The sequence below is a fragment of the Octopus sinensis genome, linkage group LG18 (genome assembly GCF_006345805.1).
Source record: "Octopus sinensis linkage group LG18, ASM634580v1, whole genome shotgun sequence".
Lineage (NCBI taxonomy): Eukaryota > Metazoa > Mollusca > Cephalopoda > Octopoda > Octopodidae > Octopus > Octopus sinensis.
The window spans coordinates 49416421-49438173 of NC_043014.1; the positions used below are offsets into that span (position 1 = coordinate 49416421).

The 21753-nt window shown below is 37.1% G+C and overlaps 1 protein-coding gene across 1 annotated transcript; it reads right to left on the reverse strand.

Moving 5' to 3' along the window:
* Positions 1 to 5309: 5309 nt before the first annotated feature.
* Positions 5310 to 21566, reverse strand: LOC115221516 (calmodulin-beta-like). The gene is made up of 7 exons (XM_029791717.2): positions 20920 to 21566; positions 11540 to 11579; positions 9752 to 9895; positions 9521 to 9621; positions 8307 to 8397; positions 7324 to 7380; positions 5310 to 6587 (listed from the first exon to the last, which is right to left on the reverse strand). The coding sequence occupies exons 1-7, from the start codon at positions 20965 to 20967 to the stop codon at positions 6499 to 6501; spliced, it is 570 nt and encodes a 189-aa protein (XP_029647577.1). The 5' UTR covers positions 20968 to 21566; the 3' UTR covers positions 5310 to 6498.
* Between the last annotated feature and the right edge of the window lie 187 nt (positions 21567 to 21753).

Genomic DNA, 21753 nt, shown 5'->3' on the forward strand with positions numbered 1-21753 from the left:
TCAATAAATAAATTGACCCTAGGCATAGGAGTGACTGTGTGGTAAGTAGCTTGTTTACCAACCACATGATTCCGGGTTCAGTCCCAATGCGTGGCATCTTGGACAAGTGTCTTCCACTACAGCCTCAGGCCAACCAAAGCTTTGTGAGTGGATTTGTTTGACGGAAACTGAAGGAAGCTCATCGTAGAGTCAGCAGAAGTTTGCCATTACCTTCTGCCGGAGCCGCATGGAGCTTAGGATTATTTGCTCATAAACACACAAATCACCTGGTCTGAGATTCGAACCCGTGATCCGTCGACCGCAATTCTACTGCTCTAACCACTAAGCCATGTGCTTCCACAGGTTGAAATACTAAAGATCATACACCAGAAGTTTATATGCATAAACTTGTAGAATTCTTTACTGCTATGGAAGCTGAACAGGAGCCAGTAAGAACTGATTGATTACATCAACATGGAAGAAAAGGATGTAATACTGGGTGATGTAGACGCAAACTCAGCTGCGGGCCCTGATAGATTCCTAGAAATCCTCTTCAAGTCATGCAAACGAGTCCTTGCAAAATCATTGCAGCTAGTTTTTCAGAGCTTCTTTGGAAATGGTAATCTCCTGGACAAACTAAAGGAGGGAATAATATGCCCTATCCATAAAAAAAGAAGCAGAGAAACTGAAAGAAGCCCGTCGTATATATGTTAGCACACCGGGCAAAATGCGTAGCCGTATTTCGTCTGCGGTTATGTTCTGAGTTCAAATTCCGCCGATGTCGACTTTGCCTCTCATCCTTTCAGGGTCGATAAATTAAGTACCGGTTATGCACTGGGGTCGATGTAATCGACTTAATCCGTTTGTCTGTCCTTGTTTGTCCCCTCTGTGTTTAGCCCCTTGTGGGTAATAAAGAAATATATATGTATGTGTATGTGTGTGTGTTTGTGTGTCTGTGTTTGTCCCCCCTAGCATTGCTTGACAACCGATGCTGGTGTGTTTATGTCCCTGTCACTTAGCGGTTCGGCAAAAGAGACCGATAGAATAAGTACTGGGCTTACAAAGAATAAGTCCCGGGGTCGAGTTGCTCGATTAAAGGCGGTGCTCCAGCATGGCCACAGTCAAATGACTGAAACAAGTAAAGAGTAAAAGAGTAAAAGAGAGAGCAGATGCTAAAAACTATAGGCCTATCTCTCTCTCGCCTCACGCATCAGAAAAATCATGGAATGAATAGTCTGGAGGTATTTAATTGCATTCCTTCCAGAGAGTGACTTGCTGACTGACACCCAGCATGGATTTTGACCAGGTAGCAGTTGCCTGATACAGCTCTTACATCATTACAACTGGGTGCCAAGTCATGTATATTGCATGTATCTCCACAATAATGTGTGTGTGTGTGTGTGTGTGTGTGTGTGTTTGTGCGTGTTTGCATATCATTAACAATTAACATTGTGTTGTACTTTAACGAGATATCAGAGAGAGCAAGATAACAGCGGTCACAAATAAATACTTGTACTTATACCGTGATAGCAAAATATACACACGCAGGTATGTACACACATGCACCTGAATAATAATAATAATAATAATAATAATAATAATAATAATTATAATTTGGTAAAATAAAACAAAAATAAGATATAATGGTATAAGTGTGTATTTAAATTGACTGTCATAACCCTATAACAATATTCTAGATTTTAATAAATGATCTCAGGTCTGGTTACTTGCCAGACAACAACAACAACAAAACAAACATATACAACGACACATAAGAGGAAATTTGGAAGGCAAAAACAAACAAAACGAAAAAGCCACGACGTCCATATTTGGTTTTCCAATAAATTTTATTGAAACACACAGCAACAAAAATAAAAGGAAAAAAATGAACAAACTATTTACATATTTGATTGAAATCAACTCTTAACGAAGAGTTTTCAGTGGCGTAAATATTTACAATTAGCAAACTCGTGTGAGTAAGTGTGCATTTATCAATCTGTGGCCATGCATGCGTACATCGTTGGTGCATGTTCGTGAGAAGTTTATTTGACTGTTTTTGTCTTCAAAACTGTATAATGTAGACCAAGGAAGGAAGGAAAATAAAAATGTCTAACATAAACAATTGCTGGGAGCGGGGAGTGAGTCAATTAGATCGACCTAAATATTTGATAGGAAGAATGAAAAATAAAACGGATCCAGGCGGGATTTGATACCCAACAATATAATTAAACGTAATTAACCACCACAACATTGTTTGTTTGGTGCTCTACCAATTCGGCCAGTCCTTAGTCATATTGTTCGACTTTCTATATAGACTCTGGCAGGTTCTGTTTTCTTCCTCAGTTCAATAAATACCGATTATTAATTATCATAAATTATTTATTATTTTTTGACTGATTGAACTGACATCAGGGAACAAGTTTGAAAGTAAGAGACTGCCACATAGATTATATATATATATATATATATATATAAACATGTGTGTGTGTATGTATGTATGTATAAAGGTACATATATATATATACTTTATTTAAAGCAGCAATGTGAAACTCAAAGTAACAGGTTTTGTTGAATTTTCTGCTGCTTTAAATAAAGCATATTACTCTACCACTGGTATTTGAGTACTCTTTTTTCCACCTTGTTTTCACATTTATGTGTTTACTCCGGTATAATATATATATATATATATAATATATATATATATATATATATATATATACGCGAGAAAGAAGCAACAAGAATGGATAGGTTTTTAGTACGATCGTTTCATACAAGGACAGGTTTTATTAAAAGTTGCAAAGATTACAGCATATAAACGAGTCCCGTACTCATCAGCTAAAATACATGTAAGTTCTCTAGACATCCTAGTGTTTGAGGCTATACTCATGAAGTAATGTAGATAATTAAACAGATTTCTAAAGTTCATTAAAGTTCTTTAAAGATGATGCATAGTCTTATCACAGAATTTTAAAAAAGTTTTGGTAGCATCACAGAGAAGGTGACCTAATCCATATGAATTTCCATAGATATGATGAGGGATTATATACTCACAGAAGACAAATTTATCCATTGTTATTAGCATTACAGAGAGGGTGAATTAATCCTTTGTATATATGCACAGATTCCAATGGTGTAGATGTAAATTTCCAGAGAAATGGAGATGAATTTCATATTCACAGGCGATAAATTTTACAATGGTTGAACACAATGAGGTAGGTACCAATCCTTGTTGGTATTTCAATTATTTCATATCCATTACAATTGTAACGGATACGAAATAAACTAGCTTTCTGCCTCTCATTCACCTCTCTTTCTGGCTTTGCTCTTCTTCATACAATAACTCTCCCTTCATACAATAACTCTGCTATTCCCTTCTCTATTCTTGGCCGATCTAGTAAGCCCTTCAACCTTTAAGAGTTAAATAGCTGCAGCCTCTTGTGAATAGCAGTAATGTGATTAATATGGCAAACACCTAATCATATAACAAGGATTGGTACCTACCTCATTGTGTTCAACCATTGTAAAATTTATCGCCTGTGAATATGAAATTCATCTCCATTTCTCTGGAAATTTACATCTACACCATTGGAATCTGTGCATATATACAAAGGATTAATTCACCCTCTCTGTAATGCTAATAACAATGGATAATTTGTCTTCTGTGAGTATATAATCCCTCATCATATCTATGGAAATTCATATGGATTAGGTCACCTTCTCTGTGATGCTACCAAAACTTTTTTAAAATTCTGTGATAAGACTATGCATCATCTTTAAAGAACTTTAATGAACTTTAGAAATCTGTTTAATTATCTACATTACTTCATGAGTATAGCCTCAAACACTAGGATGTCTAGAGAACTTACATGTATTTTAGCTGATGAGTACGGGACTCGTTATATGCTGTAATCTTTGCAACTTTTAATAAAACCTGTCCTTGTATGAAACGATCGTACTAAAAACCTATCCATTCTTGTTGCTTCTTTCTCGCTTATAATCACCCCACATTACTGTATTGTTAAATCAGTATAGTTTTTTTTGGTGCATCTAAGTTAGGTACCATATTCAAGTAAATTTTTTAAATTAACTTGAATCTTTATTGCTCTTTGTATATATATATATATATATTATATATACATATGTTCATATACACACATACATAACGTCTGGACAGAATGCCTGTATAGACAGACATAAATATTTCCATGAGACCATGTATACTCTTTCAAAGGGATTTTTAAACATCTCTTCTTTTTTTATTGGGAGAAAAATAACTTAATGTACAAAAATAAATAACTTTATATATATATATATATATGTGTGTGTATGTGTGTGTGTGCGTGTACACACTTCAGCAATGTAACTACACACGTGTTGTTGACAACTTCTTTTCCTTCTTTGAACTTTTCCCTTTCTCCTTCCCGACAAAGAGCTAGGTTCGAAACGTCAAAGACTCTCTCTTTTTACTGAGCGTCAAACTAATACACTCCTTGTGCACATCCTCTTGTCTGTTGTTAATCTTATTGTTCATTTATTTGAGGATGAGATGAAGAAACCTTTCCATAGTTTTATTATTGTTGTTCAAACAATGAAGGCAGGATATCACGCAATTTCTCCTTCAAAATTTTGAAGGAGACAATTGAACCAGCAGAATATGTTATATAGCTTTAATCTCCTGCTATGATGAAAGTATGTGTGTAGTGTGTGCAAGTGCCAATATAAATTTGAAATTGCAGTATTTTCATGCTGGAAAACGGTGATATTTTATTTTACCCATAAGGCATTAGTTTATCACCAAATACGAAATGACAATCTGCAATCATAGAGAAATGTCTGGACTGCCCATTCTTGTGATTCATCATTGAGAAAAGTGGGGGAAAAAAACCTTTTTGTTAAAATGAATTCAAGAATGATACGGAAGATCAGGTATCTCTTATATTTTCAAAACATTGTTTTAATTAACGAACCATTGTACTGATATTAATTTTTTTTGTGCACTGGTTGTGAAGCTTGAGTATGGACACACGTACACACACAGAAGAACAACATAAAGAACAGGGATGGTATGTAATAATAATAATAATAATAACAATCTGTTCAATAATAATAATTACTTAAGAGTAATTGCAAATTATCTAATCAGAAGAAATTTTAAAAAGATGGGGAGGGTGGGATTATCTTTGGATTATAACTTTTCCAGACAAGTGTCTTAATGTGATTGCATGTGTGTGTGTGTGTAGATATGTATATACATGTGTGTATATATTGTATATCTATGTATGTGTATGTATGTGGCAATAGCATATAGAAAGCAGCAGCTATTTTTTTTCAACGAAAATATATAAATATAAAATGGAAGGTGGTATAAGGTGCACCCCATTTATTTGGAATTGGTTAGAGAGAAGTGAGTACAGTGGGGGTGGGAATATTTATTGAGAGTACAAGAAAATAAATATAAGGTGAGAGTATGCAATCAATTATTTGGAAATGCTCAGTTTGTTTTCGACTTTCATTTAATTGAGGTTTTCAGTTGGAGGACAGTGAGAGGATAGAGAAAGAGAGACAGAGAGAGACAGAGTGAGAAAGAGAAAGATAGTTATGCTTTTAAGAATAATGTCTCATTCTATAATTCCAAAAGAAACACAAAAACAAAAGCTTTTACTTTCGAAATATTTGATAAAAAATATATAGTGTTTATAAATACGTTATACAATAAGCCACAGGCAGGCAGGCATTAAGGCCACAACACAATATTTATTGTAAAAAGAAAAAAAAAACGAGAAATATTTCCTCGAGAAAATAAATCAAATGTTAAATGCACCTCATTAGAAATATATTCTAAAAACAAAAAGTCTCAAAGATTTATTTGTTTTTCCCAAAATGTGTCACAATGATAAAACAGTCAGGAACTGCCATTTTCCGAGTGTGTGATTAGTTCGTATTGCTTCTTGTGTTCTTCGTTCGTAACATCAACAATTTGTGGTGGTGGTGGTGGTGGTGGGGACGGGTATGTGAGGCTGTGGAGAAATTCTTTTCTATTTTGGCCATTTTTTTTTGAAAATACATAACTATACATAAGTCTTTCGTTTTTTTCTTTCTTTCTTTCTTGCTTCATTTCTTCCTTCCTTTTTTCTTTCTTTCTATTTTATTCTCTCCTCGTAATGTTTTACTCTCTTCTTCCTTGTCTTTAATCATTTCTGCTTTTTTTTTTTTCTTTGTTTGATCCTGCCCTTCATCTCATCCTAAATGCCGCGCTAGTTTAGAATCTGTCCGTTACCGAATACCGAAGAACCCTTCAATAAGCATTTACATGTAATTTATAATTCACACAGCCCCAGGAAAAATGCTGTCTCTGTGTCTGTTGTGTTTTTTGCTGTTGTTGTTTTTCCCGCCAATAGAGCAAGCGTTTGTGACGCTACCGTTACTGAGAGGATAAAGGCTCTATTAAGGAAAAAAATAGAAAAGACCATACGATTTCTCATACGACTAATTAAAGTTATTAGAATAATTATTAGATTTTTATTTCAGAGTCCGATTGTCTGGAGATAAGTCAACACTGACTGACCACCGCCGGTGGTCATCATGTTCTTTTAGGCAAGCGATAAATTCTGCAAGAGAGAGAAATAAAAACTTATTAAAATAATTAATTATGTGAAAATACATGATAAACTATGTGTGTATATGTATATATATATATATCATCATCATTATCATCATCATTTAGCGTCCGCTTTCCATTCTAGCATGAGTGGGACAGTTCAACTGGGGTCTGGGAAGCCAGAAGGCTGCACCAGGCCCAGTCTGATCCGGCAATGTTTCTACAGCTGGATGCCCTTCCTAACGCCAACCACTCCGTGAGTGTAGTGGGTGCTTTTTATGTGCCACCGGCATAGGTGCCAGACGAGGCTGGCAAACGGCCACGATTGGACGGTGCTTTTTACGTGCCACCGGCATGGGGGCCAGGCGAGGCTGGCAAACGGCCATGATCGGATGGTGCTTTTTACGTGCCACTGACATGGGGGCCAGGCGAGGCTGGCAATGGCCACGATCGGATGGTGCTTTTTACGTGCGGAGTAGAGAGAGAGATGTTAAAAATGGTGAATAGGAAATTTGACTGCTTTTTTAGTGAATCTAGGAACCACAAAGAGGCATCTCTTGTTGGTCAACAGCCATTTTGAAATGTGATAGTAATGTATATTCATTTGTAAGTTGGTTTATTATTTCAGAGATACATAAGTACGTCAATGTATTGATAGTTCAACGTATCAATATATTGTTACTTCAATAAATGTGTAGATCAATACATCGATGACAAAGTAGATTAAGGAAAGCTGGAAAATTTACCTTCGAAATCAATCCTTCCATCGCCGTTAATGTCCACCTCTGCTATCATCTCTTCGACTGCAAGAAAATACAAATCAAACTCAAATGTCAGTACTTTGCAGAGCAGGTATGTGTGTGTGTGTGTGTGTGTATGTGTGTGTGCGTGTGTGTGTGTGTGTTTGTGTGTGTTTGTGTGTGTGTGTGTGTGTGTTTGTGTGTGTGTGCGTGCATGCATGTGTACATGTGTGCGTGCATGCGTGTGAGTGATCATTTAACGTCCATTTTTCATTCTGGTATGGTTTGCCTGGAGCTAGAAAGGCCAGGGGTCATACTAGGGTCCACAGTCTGTTCTGGCATGGTTTCTGCTATTGGGTGCCCTTCTGAACACCAGCCACTTGACAGAGTGTACTGGGGGCTGTTTATGTGGCACCAGCACCAGTATCAAGTCTGTTGTGGCAGACACAGGTCTTCTTGAGTACAACAAGGCACCAGATGTCTCAGCCCTTATATATATATATATATATTAGAAATATTAAATTTCTAAATATCTCAGAGAGATATGAGCGGTGATGGAACGAAAGAGCGGTTGTATACTGTAAAGGGAATCCCACCACTGCTATTTAGCCCTAGGAAGCATCCACGCTTCCTGTCAGCTTTGACACATTTCCTGTGTCCTTATATTTACGAAGGGGAGACAAGCACCTTCAACAGCTAGGCCTGTATCTAGAGACATGCATGTTTCTGAGTTTTTGCTCAGCATCAGTCTAGAGTAGCATGGCCTGCTAGCTGAAGATACTTGTCTAGGCTTCATAAGTATATATATTTTCAGTGAAATTTATTCACTGATCACCAAAATTAGAAATATTAAATTATATATATATATATATATATATATATTATATATATATATATATATATATTTGTATATATATGTATATATTTATGCATCTGTGTATGTATATATTTATGTATGTATGTATATATATATATGTGTGTGTACTCACGTTCTTCTTCAGTTATATCTTCTCCAAGACATTCAAGAACGGTTCGAAGGTCGTCGGCAGAAATGAAACCTCGCCCTGATCGGTCAAAATACTGCAAGAAAAAACAACAAAACACATCTTAACATTATCATTACAGACACAATTTCACTGACAAAATATTTCAAAGAATGAATGACCCAATTAGCTGACATTATAAAAAAAAGGACTTGCATTTTTGTTAAGCTTTCTAACTTTGCTACAGTGTTGCAAACAGCAAATGCCATTTACAGTCAGTTAAGTTCAACAATAATACAGGAGTATCGCAAAAAATACTCAATGTCAGTTATATTCAGTTCAGTATTTCAATAATACAGCACTATCACAACAAATATTCAACATCAACAAGTCAGTTAATTATTTGAATAGTACAGAAGCGAAGCTTATCCAAAGACCTAGATTTAATAACTACTTTATAGATTGATACATATTTTTGAGATAATCATCAATAAGAATTAAGATAATTCTTATCTTAATCAAAATGTCTATTTGATTAAGATAATCAAATAGACATTTACTGCTATAAAAAATAACTACAAAACAAGCAATACTGCAATAGAAATATGTAGTTTAATATAGATATAAAGTCCATAAATTATGCTCTAAGTTTTGATAGATATGCATGTCCCCTAGCTCTGCATATTTGCACTTATCACCATATATGTTTAGTCACACTTGCATACAACCACTACTCGTAATTTTAAACAACTGTATCCAGGCACATAAAATGAATTTGCATGTGTTTACATTTCCAATCATTTCTTATTTTAACATTTAAATGTAACCCTTGTTGTAGGAAACCTTTTAGGATCAGCCTTTTCTTTGCAGTGCATATCCCACATCTCTTGCTGCCATTTTTATAAGTCCCTCACTCTAAAATATCAGTCATATGCCAGTTAATATTATAGACAGAAGCATTTTCTTTCAATGACCAGATATAACACTTGAGAGTCTTGTTGCATTCTGTTTGTCAATGTTGCTGAATGAAGAGGTATGATCGTTAAACCTTATTTTGAATTTTTATTTTGTCATTCACACAATGATGGTTCCTAATAAACAAACTAATACACCCTCAATCTAACAAGGAACCTTTACATTGCCCCTGACTATAGCATTTAAAAAAGAAAAAAAATATAAAATACATTCTGGAATGCTGAAGTCATTGAGTATAACCATACCTTGAATGTTTCCCGAAGTTCCTTGTCATGGTCTGATGTTGAAAATCCAACATAACTAGCCATCGTGCCAACAAATTCATCAAATGTCAAAAAGCCGTCACCTTCAAAACAAATAAACAAAAACAAAAACATGAATATTTTATTTTAAATTGTCATTCAGAAATTGTTACAACACAAAAACAGTAACAACGACAATCACGACAACCACAAATATTTCTTGATGTTACATACCTGTGAAATTGTGATCTCGGAGTACCTGTCTCAACTCCTCAGTTGATGGGAAATGCCCAAGACTGTGCATAATTGTGCGAAGTTCATGGACAGATACTGTTCCATCCCCATTGATGTCCAAGAATCGAAAGGCTTCGCGAAGCTCTGAAGAAAAAAATCAAAAAAAAATTACAAAATCATATACATCTATTGTATTTCCTCCAAGTAATTCTTTCTTTCTCTCTCTTTCTCACCCCCACTCTCTTTCTCTCTCTCTCATCTCAGTTTACCAAGGGGTGGTATATAGCCCTTAACTATTTTTCCTTTCTATCCTTGAACTCCCAAATCTTAACATACCTCTACTTCCCTAAACTCATGACATTTTCCTCAATTTAAAATCATTAAATTTTATATTTTGTGATTTAGAGTCAGATGCAAGATGGAACCCGTGACTGTCTTGCCAAGCCTCTACAACTGATGGAAGAGAAGCAAGAGAACAAAGTGACCCTAAGACCAGAAACCTTAATCTTGGGCCGAATTCTTGCAAAGGAATCGGCTAATCTAAATGCCAAATGTATCCAAGAGCTATTAGGCAATGGTGTTAAACTGAGCAACGTATTAACCCTTTCATTACCAACCCGGCTGAAACCACCTCTGGCTCTGTAGTACAAATGTCTTGCTTTCATAAGTTTTGAATTAAAATCTTCCGCCAAACCTTAGTCACAATTTATGTTCCTAACACTAGCTGAATGATAACTAAGTTATGTTACTAAATTCTTTGTTATATTTAAAGTAATTGAAAGAAACACAGAGCATCTCAAAATAGATACAGTAATGAAAGGGTTAAAATATATAATAGAGAAATAATTCTTAACCCTTTTGATACCAACCCAGCTGAAACCACTTCTGGCTCTGTAGTACAAATGTCTTGTTTTCATAAGTTTTGAATTAAAATCTTCCACCAAACCTTAATCACAATTTATGTTCCTAGCACTAGCTTAATGATAACTAAGTTATTTTACTAAATTCTTTGTTATATTTAAAATTAATTGAAAGATACACAGAGCATCTCAAAATAAATACAGTAACGAAAGGGTTAAAATATATAATAGAGAAACAATTCTTAACCCTTTTGATACCAACCCAGCTGAAACTGACTCTGGCTCTGTAGTACAAATGTCTTGTTTCCATAAGTTTTGAAATAAAATCTTCTACCAAACCTTAGTCATAATTTATGTTCCTAACACCAGCTGAATGATAACTAAGTTATTTTACTAAATTCTTTGTTATATTTAAAATTAATTGAAAGAAACACGGAGCATTTCAAAATAGATACAGTAATTGAAGGGTTAAAATATATAATAGAGAAGCAATTCTTAAACCTTTTGATACCAACCTGGCTGAAAATAATTCTAGCTCTGTAGTATAAATGTCTTGTTTTCATAAGTTTTGAATTAAAATCTTCCACCAAACCTTAGTCACAATTTATGTTCCTAACACTAGCTGAATGATAACTAAGTTATTTTACTAAATTCTTTGTTATATTTAAAGTAATTGAAAGAAACACAGAACATCTCAAAATAAATACAGTAATGAAAGGGTTAAGTCTACCTTAGATACATTTATGACACAAGTGCAATCTATTCAACCGGTTTCCACACAGTCTCTGTGACTAGGCTTGGCTCAACTTTGAGGTCATGTTAGAAGAGACTTGTCTAATATGTCACGCAGAGGAATCTAAACTAATTATGTTCGTGCCCTCATCTACAATTACTAATTACATTAAGAAATAAAATCACTGACAAATACCTTTCAATTCTTTTTCTGGGTGTCTAACTTGAGATTTCGTCTGAAAATATAAAAAATACAAAACATTAAATATTTGGTTCACCTGAATGCATGACAGATTTCTCCTAAGACCAACGTCGCTTCACTGGCACCTGTGCCGGTGGTACATGTAAAAAGATTCGAGCGAGGTCATTGCCAGTACCGCCTGACTGGCCCCCATGTCGGTGGCACATAAAAAGCACCCACTACACTCTCAGAGTGGTTGGCATTAGGAAGGGCATCAAGCTATAGAAACTCTGCCAGATCAAGATTGGAGCCTGGTGCAGCCATCTGGTTCGCCAGCCCTCAGTCAAAATTGTCCAACCCAAGCTAGCATGGAAAGCGGACGTTAAACGATGAACGATGACCACCATATAACTTGGACCTCAAACCATACCATTTCATCCATAATCATTTACCCTCTTGGTTTCTGCCCTTTTTAATTAAGACCCACGAGCAAGAATCTTCAAAGCTATTAATTCACCTTAAAAATATTTTACAACAGTAAATTTAATGAAATAATCAGTTGTTGTTGTTGTTCTTCTTCTTCTTCTTGTTTCACCCTTGGTCAACCAAAGGTGAATAAACTTATGATAAAAAACATTCAAGCTGTGGCCATCTTGTCTATTTTTACTTTTCTTTCTTTAATGGGTATCCGCAATCCTTTTCACAGCAGTAGAGTGGGACTGGAAAGAAATTGTGGTTGCTATCATTTCTACCAAGTCAGTTGGCCATATTCAATATCCTCCATAGTATTAAATGGATGTTGTACATAATTTTCATCTTCAATAAGAATGACAAGCCATGACTGGTTTATTACCATTCCATTAACACTCCATTGACAGTCCACTACTTATCTTCTGACTGTCCATTATCTGTCAATTACCAGTCCAATGACAGTCTATTGACATTCCATTGACAGTCCACTACTTATCTTCTGACTTTCCATTATTTGTCAGTTACCAGTCCAATGACAGTCTATTGACATTCCATTGACAGTCCACTACTTATCTTCTGACTTTCCATTATTTGTCAGTTACCAGTCCAATGACAGTCTATTGACATTCCAATGACAGTCCACTACTTATCTTCTGACTGTCCATTATCTGTCAATTACCAGTCCAATGACAGTCTATTGACATTCCATTGACAGTCCACCACTTATCTTCTGACTTTCCATTATTTGTCAGTTACCAGTCCAATGACAGTCTATTGACATTCCATTGACAGTCCACTACTTATCTTCTGACTGTCCATTATCTGTCAATTACCAGTCCAATGACAGTCTATTGACATTCCATTGACAGTCCACTACTTATCTTCTGACTGTCCATTATCTGTCAATTACCAGTCCAATGACAGTCTATTGACATTCCATTGACAGTCCACTACTTATCTTCTGACTTTCCATTATCTGTCAATTACCAGTCCAATGACAGTCTATTGACATTCCATTGACAGTCCATTACTACTCCATTGTCACTCCAATGACTGTCCATTTGTAATGGACTGTCATTGGACAAATACTGGGCTGTCAATAGACCAGTAATGAACTGGTAATTGACTGTCAACAAGGCTAACCAAGGATTAATCCTTTAGTATTCAGGTACTTGTGCTGGTGGCACGTGAAAAAATATTTGAGCGAGGTCGTTGCCAGTGCCGCTGAACTGGCTGCTGTGCAGGTGGCACATAAAAAGCACCTTCTGCCGAGGTCAACTTTGTCTTTCATCTTTTCGGGGTCAGTAAATTAAGTACCAGTTGCATACTGGAGTCAATCTAACCGACTGTCCCCCATTACAAAAATTTCGGGCTTTGTGCCTAGAGTTGAAAAGAAAATAAAGGAGTGCAAAAGGGCTCCCATCAATTAGTTTAATACTTGCAATGATGATGACAATCATAAAAACAACAACACAGGCAAGCACTATTGTGGTTCTTCAATCCGTTAGAAACAGCAGCCAAGTCTCCCTCAAATCACAGTCACTGTTTTAGAAAAGTATATAGGGGTGGGTAAAAGTTGGTAAAGAGTAAAGACTCCCTTCAGTCATGAATGACCATGGGATTGCACCTAGAAAGTTACCCTCTGAGGCACAAGTCCAAGAAAGGTTGTTTATAGGGAAGCCCATCAGTCACCCATGCATACCAGCCTCCCCTCTCTACACCACTGATGTCATCAAAGGGAAAGGCAAAGGAGCCGATACAGCTTGGCACCAGTGACATAGCAACTCATTTCTACAGCTGAGTGAACTGGAGCAAAATGACAATGAAGTGTCTTGCTCAAGAACACAACACACAGCCCGGTCTGGGAATCGAACTCACTACCTCATGATTGTAAGCCTGACAATCTAACTACTGAGCTATGCACCTTCACATGGCTCAGTGGTATACAGTTTCTTAATATGAGAAGAATGTTCTCTTCACTTCTGTATTTCCTTTTTAGGATAAAAATTCTCTGATTCTATGTTATTTTTAATTAACCCTTTCAATTACAAAATAATTATTTCTAATTATAACTATTATAACTGTATACCTACTTTTGTCCTCCCCTGTATGTTAGATGATATACCCCTGAGTTCTCTATGCATAATACGAAGGAAAAAGATGGGATGGTCATGGTTGGAATGGTTCTGAGCCTGAGCCTGCTTGATCAGGATTAAACCTAAGCCAGCAACAATAACAATGATGATAACAACAACACAAATGACAACAACAATTTGGCATAATAACATCGGCAAAAGACCTAAAATAAGAAGGAGGGGTGAGGAGTAGGTGGCTGAGTATCTCAATCCTTCACATCTCTTTCCGTCTCTTCCTGTTGTTTATTTTACTGACCCAGGGAAGGATGAGAAAGGCAAAATTGACTCTGATAGGATTTGAACTCAGATCATGCATAATGGGATGTAACTAGACTACTGGCAAAGCATATCGCCACTGCCACCACCAAAACCACCACCACCACCACCACCACCACCACTACCACTACTCTTACAACTACCAGCACCAGCACCTCACATCCACCACCCCTATTATGACAACTACTACCAATACCACCAACGCCGCCGCCACCACCACCACCACCACTCTTACAACTACCAGCACCAGCACCCTCAAATCCACCACCCCTATTATGACAACTACCACAAACACCACCAACACTGCGGCCACCACCACCAAAACCACCACCATCACCACCACCACAACCACCACCACCACCACAACAACTACCAGCACCAGCACCCTCACATCCATCACCCCTATTATGACAACTACCACCACCACCACCACCACTGCAACTACTACACCACCACCATCACAGCCACTACTAACGCTGATGCAGCTGCGCTTGAAAAGAGACGAGAGGGGTCACTGGTTCTAATTATTTCCGCCCGATAATTAGTAGCTTGACCTAAAAAACAGGAAGTGGCCATATTTTACGTAAGTTTCATGCTCTCTGTCTGTTGTCTGTTCGTCAGTTGAGATCTCTGTTTATCTGTTTGTCTGTCTGTCTGTCTGTCTTTCTGACATTCTGGCTTTCCACTCAAGTCTGTTTGAGATTTCATAAATATTTCAAAATTAGACCCAGAAGTACGACATACATATATTGCTTTGTAAATGTGTGTGTGTGTGTGTGTGTGTGTGTGTAAACCTATGTAGTGGACACACAGACATGGTAAGCTTAACTATTTCTCTGAAGACTGAAAGAAATGAAGAATAGCCTAGATCAATTTTCGAACATTATTGGGGTCTCATCAGGTGTGAATGTGTACATGTATGTATTTGTATGTGTGTAGTGTTTAAGATGTCAAGAGGACTATCGTTTGTTCTTTTGGTTTATATAAATGTGTGCATATGCACACACTTCTGCATATATTTGGGCATATATGTGTAGTAGGATATATGAATGGGTGTATGCTTTAAGTATGCATGTGTGAGTATTTTCATGTATATAAGTGTGTGCATGCATGTGTGTGTGAAGTTTATGCTTGTAGATGTGGGCTTTTGGTGTTAGTTTGAACCTGTTTGAAGTTTGGACCATTTTTTGAAAATGAATTTATTTTGGTGGCTGCATTGTGACATGATCTCATTTCTCTGATTTACAATTGTACATTTTGTGTGAATATGTGTTATTTTCCTGTGGTGCAGAGGGGGCAGATACCAAAGCAGTTTGTATATGATGGTGCATAATCTATAATGCCCTATTTTTTATGTTTGCAGTGATGTTGTGATGTATTTGGACAGTGATGTTGTATTACTTTTATATATAGCCTAGAATGTATATGGCATAGAATGTGCATATATATTGTGTACATCAGCTTTTAAACATTCTACTAGTGGCACTGATATAGTTTCTTTCTGTTTTCCTTCTTGTGAAAATGTTGCTTCATATACTGTTTGTTTATAAACAATTTCTGTGGGCATGTTCTAATTCTTACGAAATTGCATCTGTTTTGCAGCTGTGTGTTGCTAACTGTGTTATTGTTTAGTGATTATATGATGCATCTTATGCTTTTTGATTTTTATACTGTTTCTGTTGAATGATTTGTAGTATTTGTATTCAGTTGCAGAGTAGTTACTGATTAATCTAGGAAGATGTATGCTATATTCCTTATTACATTAAGGCTGAAAAGAGGATTAAACCAAATGATGTTTCTTTCCCTGGGTTTCTTTTGTTTCATGACACAGATTCTGCCAGCACACTGCCTTAGCATACATAATAATGATAATGATAATAATAATAATAATAATAATAGCTACAGCAAATGTTCTGCTCAGTACCACAGATTTGCTTGTCAGTTGTTTGACCTTAACCATTTGAGCATGTCCCTTGGTGGCTGATGATATGTGCATCTCTGACCCTGAGCATCATAGCTCTGTGTTGAAAGGAATTCTTAGAGGTTTGGATAATTCACCTTTGGAAACATGGGTGCTTCGTTCAACATCCTTAAACCACCCTTATACAGGGACCTTTTGAGCAGGATGGGTTACTCGACCAGAAGAAAATTCTAACTGGGCCCCACCTGCAAGGTCGTGTGCTGTGTATCTTGGTATGAGATCCCCATGTCGTGCACACGTGGTTGTGATGCATGTACCTGGTGTACCCTTATCAGCCGGGTAGTCACGATGGGTATATTGGGCTTCGTATATTTTACCCCAGTGTCACTTTGATGGCATGCATTGCTCTCTCTCTCTCTTTCACTGAATAATAATAATAAAAAAATAAATAAATAAATAAATAATCAGTCACTTTTGATGACTAATTTTCACTTCAATGACGAACAAACAACTGAATGAGGCATACTTTACAACAACCACAACAACCACAACTCTTACCACGGCCACAGTGGCAGGAACAACAACAACAACAACAGCAATATAGCGGTGGGGTGGGGGGAACGTCCAGCTGCAGGTCTGATGGGAAAACCATTTTTGTTTTCAAGATGAAACTTAGACGGAAATTCCTACTTGACCATTTCAAAATGATGATTCGTCATTAGAGGTGTTTATGTGTGACAAGGACGTCAGTGGGGGGGGGAGGTGGAGGTGGCGGTGGGTGGTGGTGGTGGTGGGTGGTGTTGGTGGTGGGTGGTGGTGGTGGTTGTGAGGTGAGGGTGGAGTAGTTGGTGGTTTTGGTTTGTAGTGGTGGTGGTGGTGGTATTAACATCATTGGTAGTGGTGCTGTGGCGTATACATACATATGCGTGTATGTGTGTGTATGTATGTATATATATATATATATATATTATATATATATATATATATATATATATATACACATATATATATATGCATATATATATATAATTATATATATATACACACATATACACACACATACACATATATGTATATATATATCTTATATATATATATATATATAAAACATAAGTATGTGTATACATATACGTGTGTGTGTGTGTGTGTATTTATGCCTTTCATCAATTCGGGATCGATAAATTAAGTACCAGTTACGCACTGGGGGACGATGTAATCGACTTAGTTCGTTTTTGTCTGTCCTTATTTGTCCCCTCTGCATTTAGCCCCTTGTGGGTAGCAAAGAAATATATATATATATATATATATATATGTATATTTGTATATACATACATGTATGTATGTATGTATGTATGTATGTATGTATGTATGTATGTATGTATGTATGTATGTACGTATGTAATTATTTAAGCATCGGGTATGTACCTAGTAGTTAGCGGTGAAGCACGTATTAAAACCGAACGAAACAGGGTATATTTAACGAGATACCCCTGTAAAATCATCTGACGAGACACTTCTGCGCCGAGAGATGCACCACAACCACTTGTACAGAATCCCGCCCGCGAGGGATCGTTGCAGGATGGATCGAAACGATAGCTGTGAGCAATAAAGTTTCTCGTATATTACACTTTTCGTCTCTGTCATTTGTTATATATGAATGTATGCCTGTATGTACGTATGTATCGATAACATACGTACGTACGTATATATGTACATATGTTATTAACCTGAACAATTGTCGCATCGCGCACGGTACGCTACACAAGCCCGTGCGATTACTGTACGATCTAAGCGTGAAACTTGAAGTAGTTCACGTATAACTCTTGTTTTCATTAAATCAGATGTGCATGCATGCACGCACACTCATACACGCATGCACACACATTATACACATACACTCACCGTAGCATGCATACATATACTCAATACGATAGGATTTCTCAGTTTCCGTCCAACGGATTCACTCAGAATGCATTAGTTGGGATGGAACTATAGTAGAAGACACTTGCTTAAGGCGCTGTGCATAGGAACTGAACCTGAAACTACGTGACTGGGAAATTGATTCCTTAACCAAAAAGCGTCATGTTTAATCAAATGATTTTAAACTTTTAAAACTTGTCAAACCCCAAAGAAAGAATTTTTACGGAGACAAAATCTGTTCCGTTTTCTTTCTTTTTTCTTTTTTCATGAATATAGAGTGGGTGGGGTGGATTTTACTATATACCTGGGTGTAGGGCATTTGCTGATTTAAGACTCACTGATCGAAGTGGATATGCTAATGAGGTAGACTCTTCATTAGTAATTCTCAACCAATCTTTTGCCTATGATCCCTTTTAATTATCACGTTAAGGAGGAGACCTCGCTTTGTTAGAAACATTAGTCAAACTTGCCTCCAATCCCACCTAACTATTTTAGATTATTGTTCTAGCAGAGATAGGTAGAGAGTTAATCGTTAACATTGATCCAGGACCGGATTAATATATGCGCCAACATGAAGGCGGCGAGCTGGCAGAAACGTTAGCACGCCGGGCGAAATACTCAACAGTATTTCGTCTGCCGCTACGTTCTGAGTTCAAGTTCCGCCGAGGTCGTCATTGCCTTTCATCCTTTCGGGGTCGATCAAATAAGTACCAGTTACGCACTGGGGTTGATATAATCGACTTAATCCGTTTGTCTGCCCTTGTTTGTGCTCTCTGTTTAGCTCCTTGTGGGTAGTAAAGAAATAGGCATTTCGTCTGTCGCTACGTTCTGAGTTCCAATTCCGCCGAGGTCGACTTTGCCTTTCATCCTTTCGGGCTCGATAAATTAAGTACCAGTTACGCACTGGAGTCGATCTAATTGACTGGACCCCTCCCCCAAAATTTCGGGCCTTGTGCCTAGAGTAGAAAAGAATACATGCACCAACATGGCCCACGGCCTGAAGCTTAAGGAGCTCCTTGAACTCAAAGAAGCTAAGTTGGAGTTTTAAATTTAAAAAAATATATTCATAGCAATCAAATAAAAAAATTGTAATTCTTTTAACGTGTCTAAATTTTCTGAATCCCACAGAGTTCTGTTAAAATTATTGGGCCCCCTTTTGATTTAAATCTTAAAAGCTATCGAATTTGAGTTCCTCTAAGTCCACTTAGGCCCTTTAGGGGTAGCTTCAAACTGTTTGTGGTCAATAGATTTAATGAAACCCTCTTTATTATCTTATAATGATCTGAATTAGTTCTTTTTAAAACAAAGATTTAAAAAAAAAATACTTTGAATATGTGTTATCTTCTGAAAAATATATTCTGAAAACATACGTAAAATTGTAGGGGCTCCTAAAATTTATTGGCCCAGGGCCCCACTAAGTCTAAGTCCGGTCCTGCATTCACCCTAGTATATGACTCGTGCTTTGTTTTATCAAGTCCCCAAAGAATGAAAGTTAATGAAATTGACTTTGATAGGATTTGAACTCGGCATATAAAGTGCTGTGACCGCTCGGTAGATTCTGTCAATCTACCACCCTCGCCATCTCTCAAGAGTGAAGATATTTAATCATAAATTATAGTATTAGCTACCTCCCAAAGCCAACCCCCTCGTCATCCCCGCTACAAAGAAGGCATGACTGTCACAGCTGGAATGTCTTTGATCATGGGTTTCAATGGTCGATCAGAACTGGCCTGGGAGCTGGACGACAACCAGAACAGCAACAACAATAACACCATCGACTCCACCACCAATAACAGCCGTTCAAGAATTTGGACCTGGAGATCTCCATTTCCAGCGACTTCGAGGGCCACCTCCCAGTGGTGTCGGGCGTCAACGAAGAGCCCTCGACTACAACAAGACGACCAAAATTTTTTTTTCCCCAAGGTCTGGGGTCTCCTTCCCCTAAGTCCTAGACCATCACCTAATCACCCTTACCCGTCTAGTTGCTTAACAGCAACAACAACAACAACCACTAATAACAAATAGTATAACGACGACATCATCATTGCCAGGGCCGTCTTGAGAGCATTATAGGCTCCCCGGAAAATCAGTGCACTGGGATCTTTTGCGTTTACTTATTGGCAGGCAGTAAACCACATCATACCTAGATAAGAATTGAACCCCTAGACCAGTGGTTTTCAACCAGGGTTCCGCTAGTACAGTCCAGGAGTTCCGCAAGAAGTTACAAAACTGCTAAAATCGGCAGTAATTTTTAATTTTCCTGTGCAGATATGTGTGCATAAGACTATTAAATTATTGCACAGGGGTTCCTCGAGCCAGTGGAATGTTTCCTTGGGGTTCCGCTCCAGCAAAAAGTTTAAAAAGCACTGCCCTAGACCCTTAAGGCCCTCGGGCGAATCAATTGCATTGGGCCCTGCAACAATTTTTTTCTTGACAGCAAATCACATCATACATATATTAGAATTGGGCCCCAAGATCTGTGAGGCCCCCGGGTAACTGTCCAGTGAACCCATGCCTTAAGACGGCGCTGATTACTACGATTACGACTACTACTAACAACAGCAACAACAAAAACAGTTACACTAATAACATAAAATCAAAGAGAAAACTATTAATTCTGCGCGAAACAAAAATAAGAAAGAAAGAAAGAAAGAAGAAACTGAAATACTTACCAACATTTTTGCGTTTGGTCCTGAAGTCATTAACTCTTTGCAATACATAAATATATCAATAATTTATCAATGAATTTTATCAGTAATTATCGATATCTCACTGTATATCGATACACGTATCAATCAGAAACGATAACGTGAGTTCTGTTGGTTTCTTAGGGTTTTTTAAAAAGTAAATTTACTCAATTTAACAATTATATAATCTTAAAAGATTAATTAATTAATTAATTAATTAACAACACTTATAAATGTAGTTAATTAATTATCAATTTTTTTTAGCTTTGTTTTCGTGGTTGCTGTTTTGTTTTTTTGTTTTTTTTCACTTGTTTAATGAAGAATTAATTGCTTCGTTAATTTAAGAAAAATAATCTTGAAGCTTCCTTTATCGCAAAGCTTTTATATGCAAATTGCTCAGTTTGGTTTCTGTTGTTGCTTTTAGGGGGTTTTCTTTCACAATGTAATAAACCTTCCTTCCTATCGATGCTGTTGTAGTCGTTCCGTGTGTGGCAAACACCAAAAAGAATTTATACACGAACAATCAATCTTCACTGATCAAAAAAAGATGAACGTCTGCTGAGAGCGAATTAATAGCGATTCAGAGATGCGAGGGGCCTTTTTATATGTTTGTCGGCTGCGAGAGTGGCGGACGCGGGTCGGGCGGAGGTGTTGCTCTGACGTCGTTCACTTCCACTGGTTCTTCTAAGATTTAACGTCAGAGAACAAACGTTAATGGTGTGTGTGTGTATGTGTGTGTGTGTGTCTTACGTACATAGGAGAGTTGGGTAGGAGGAGTACATGTTAAAGATGAGTGTCTGTAATTAGCAACCTCCCTTC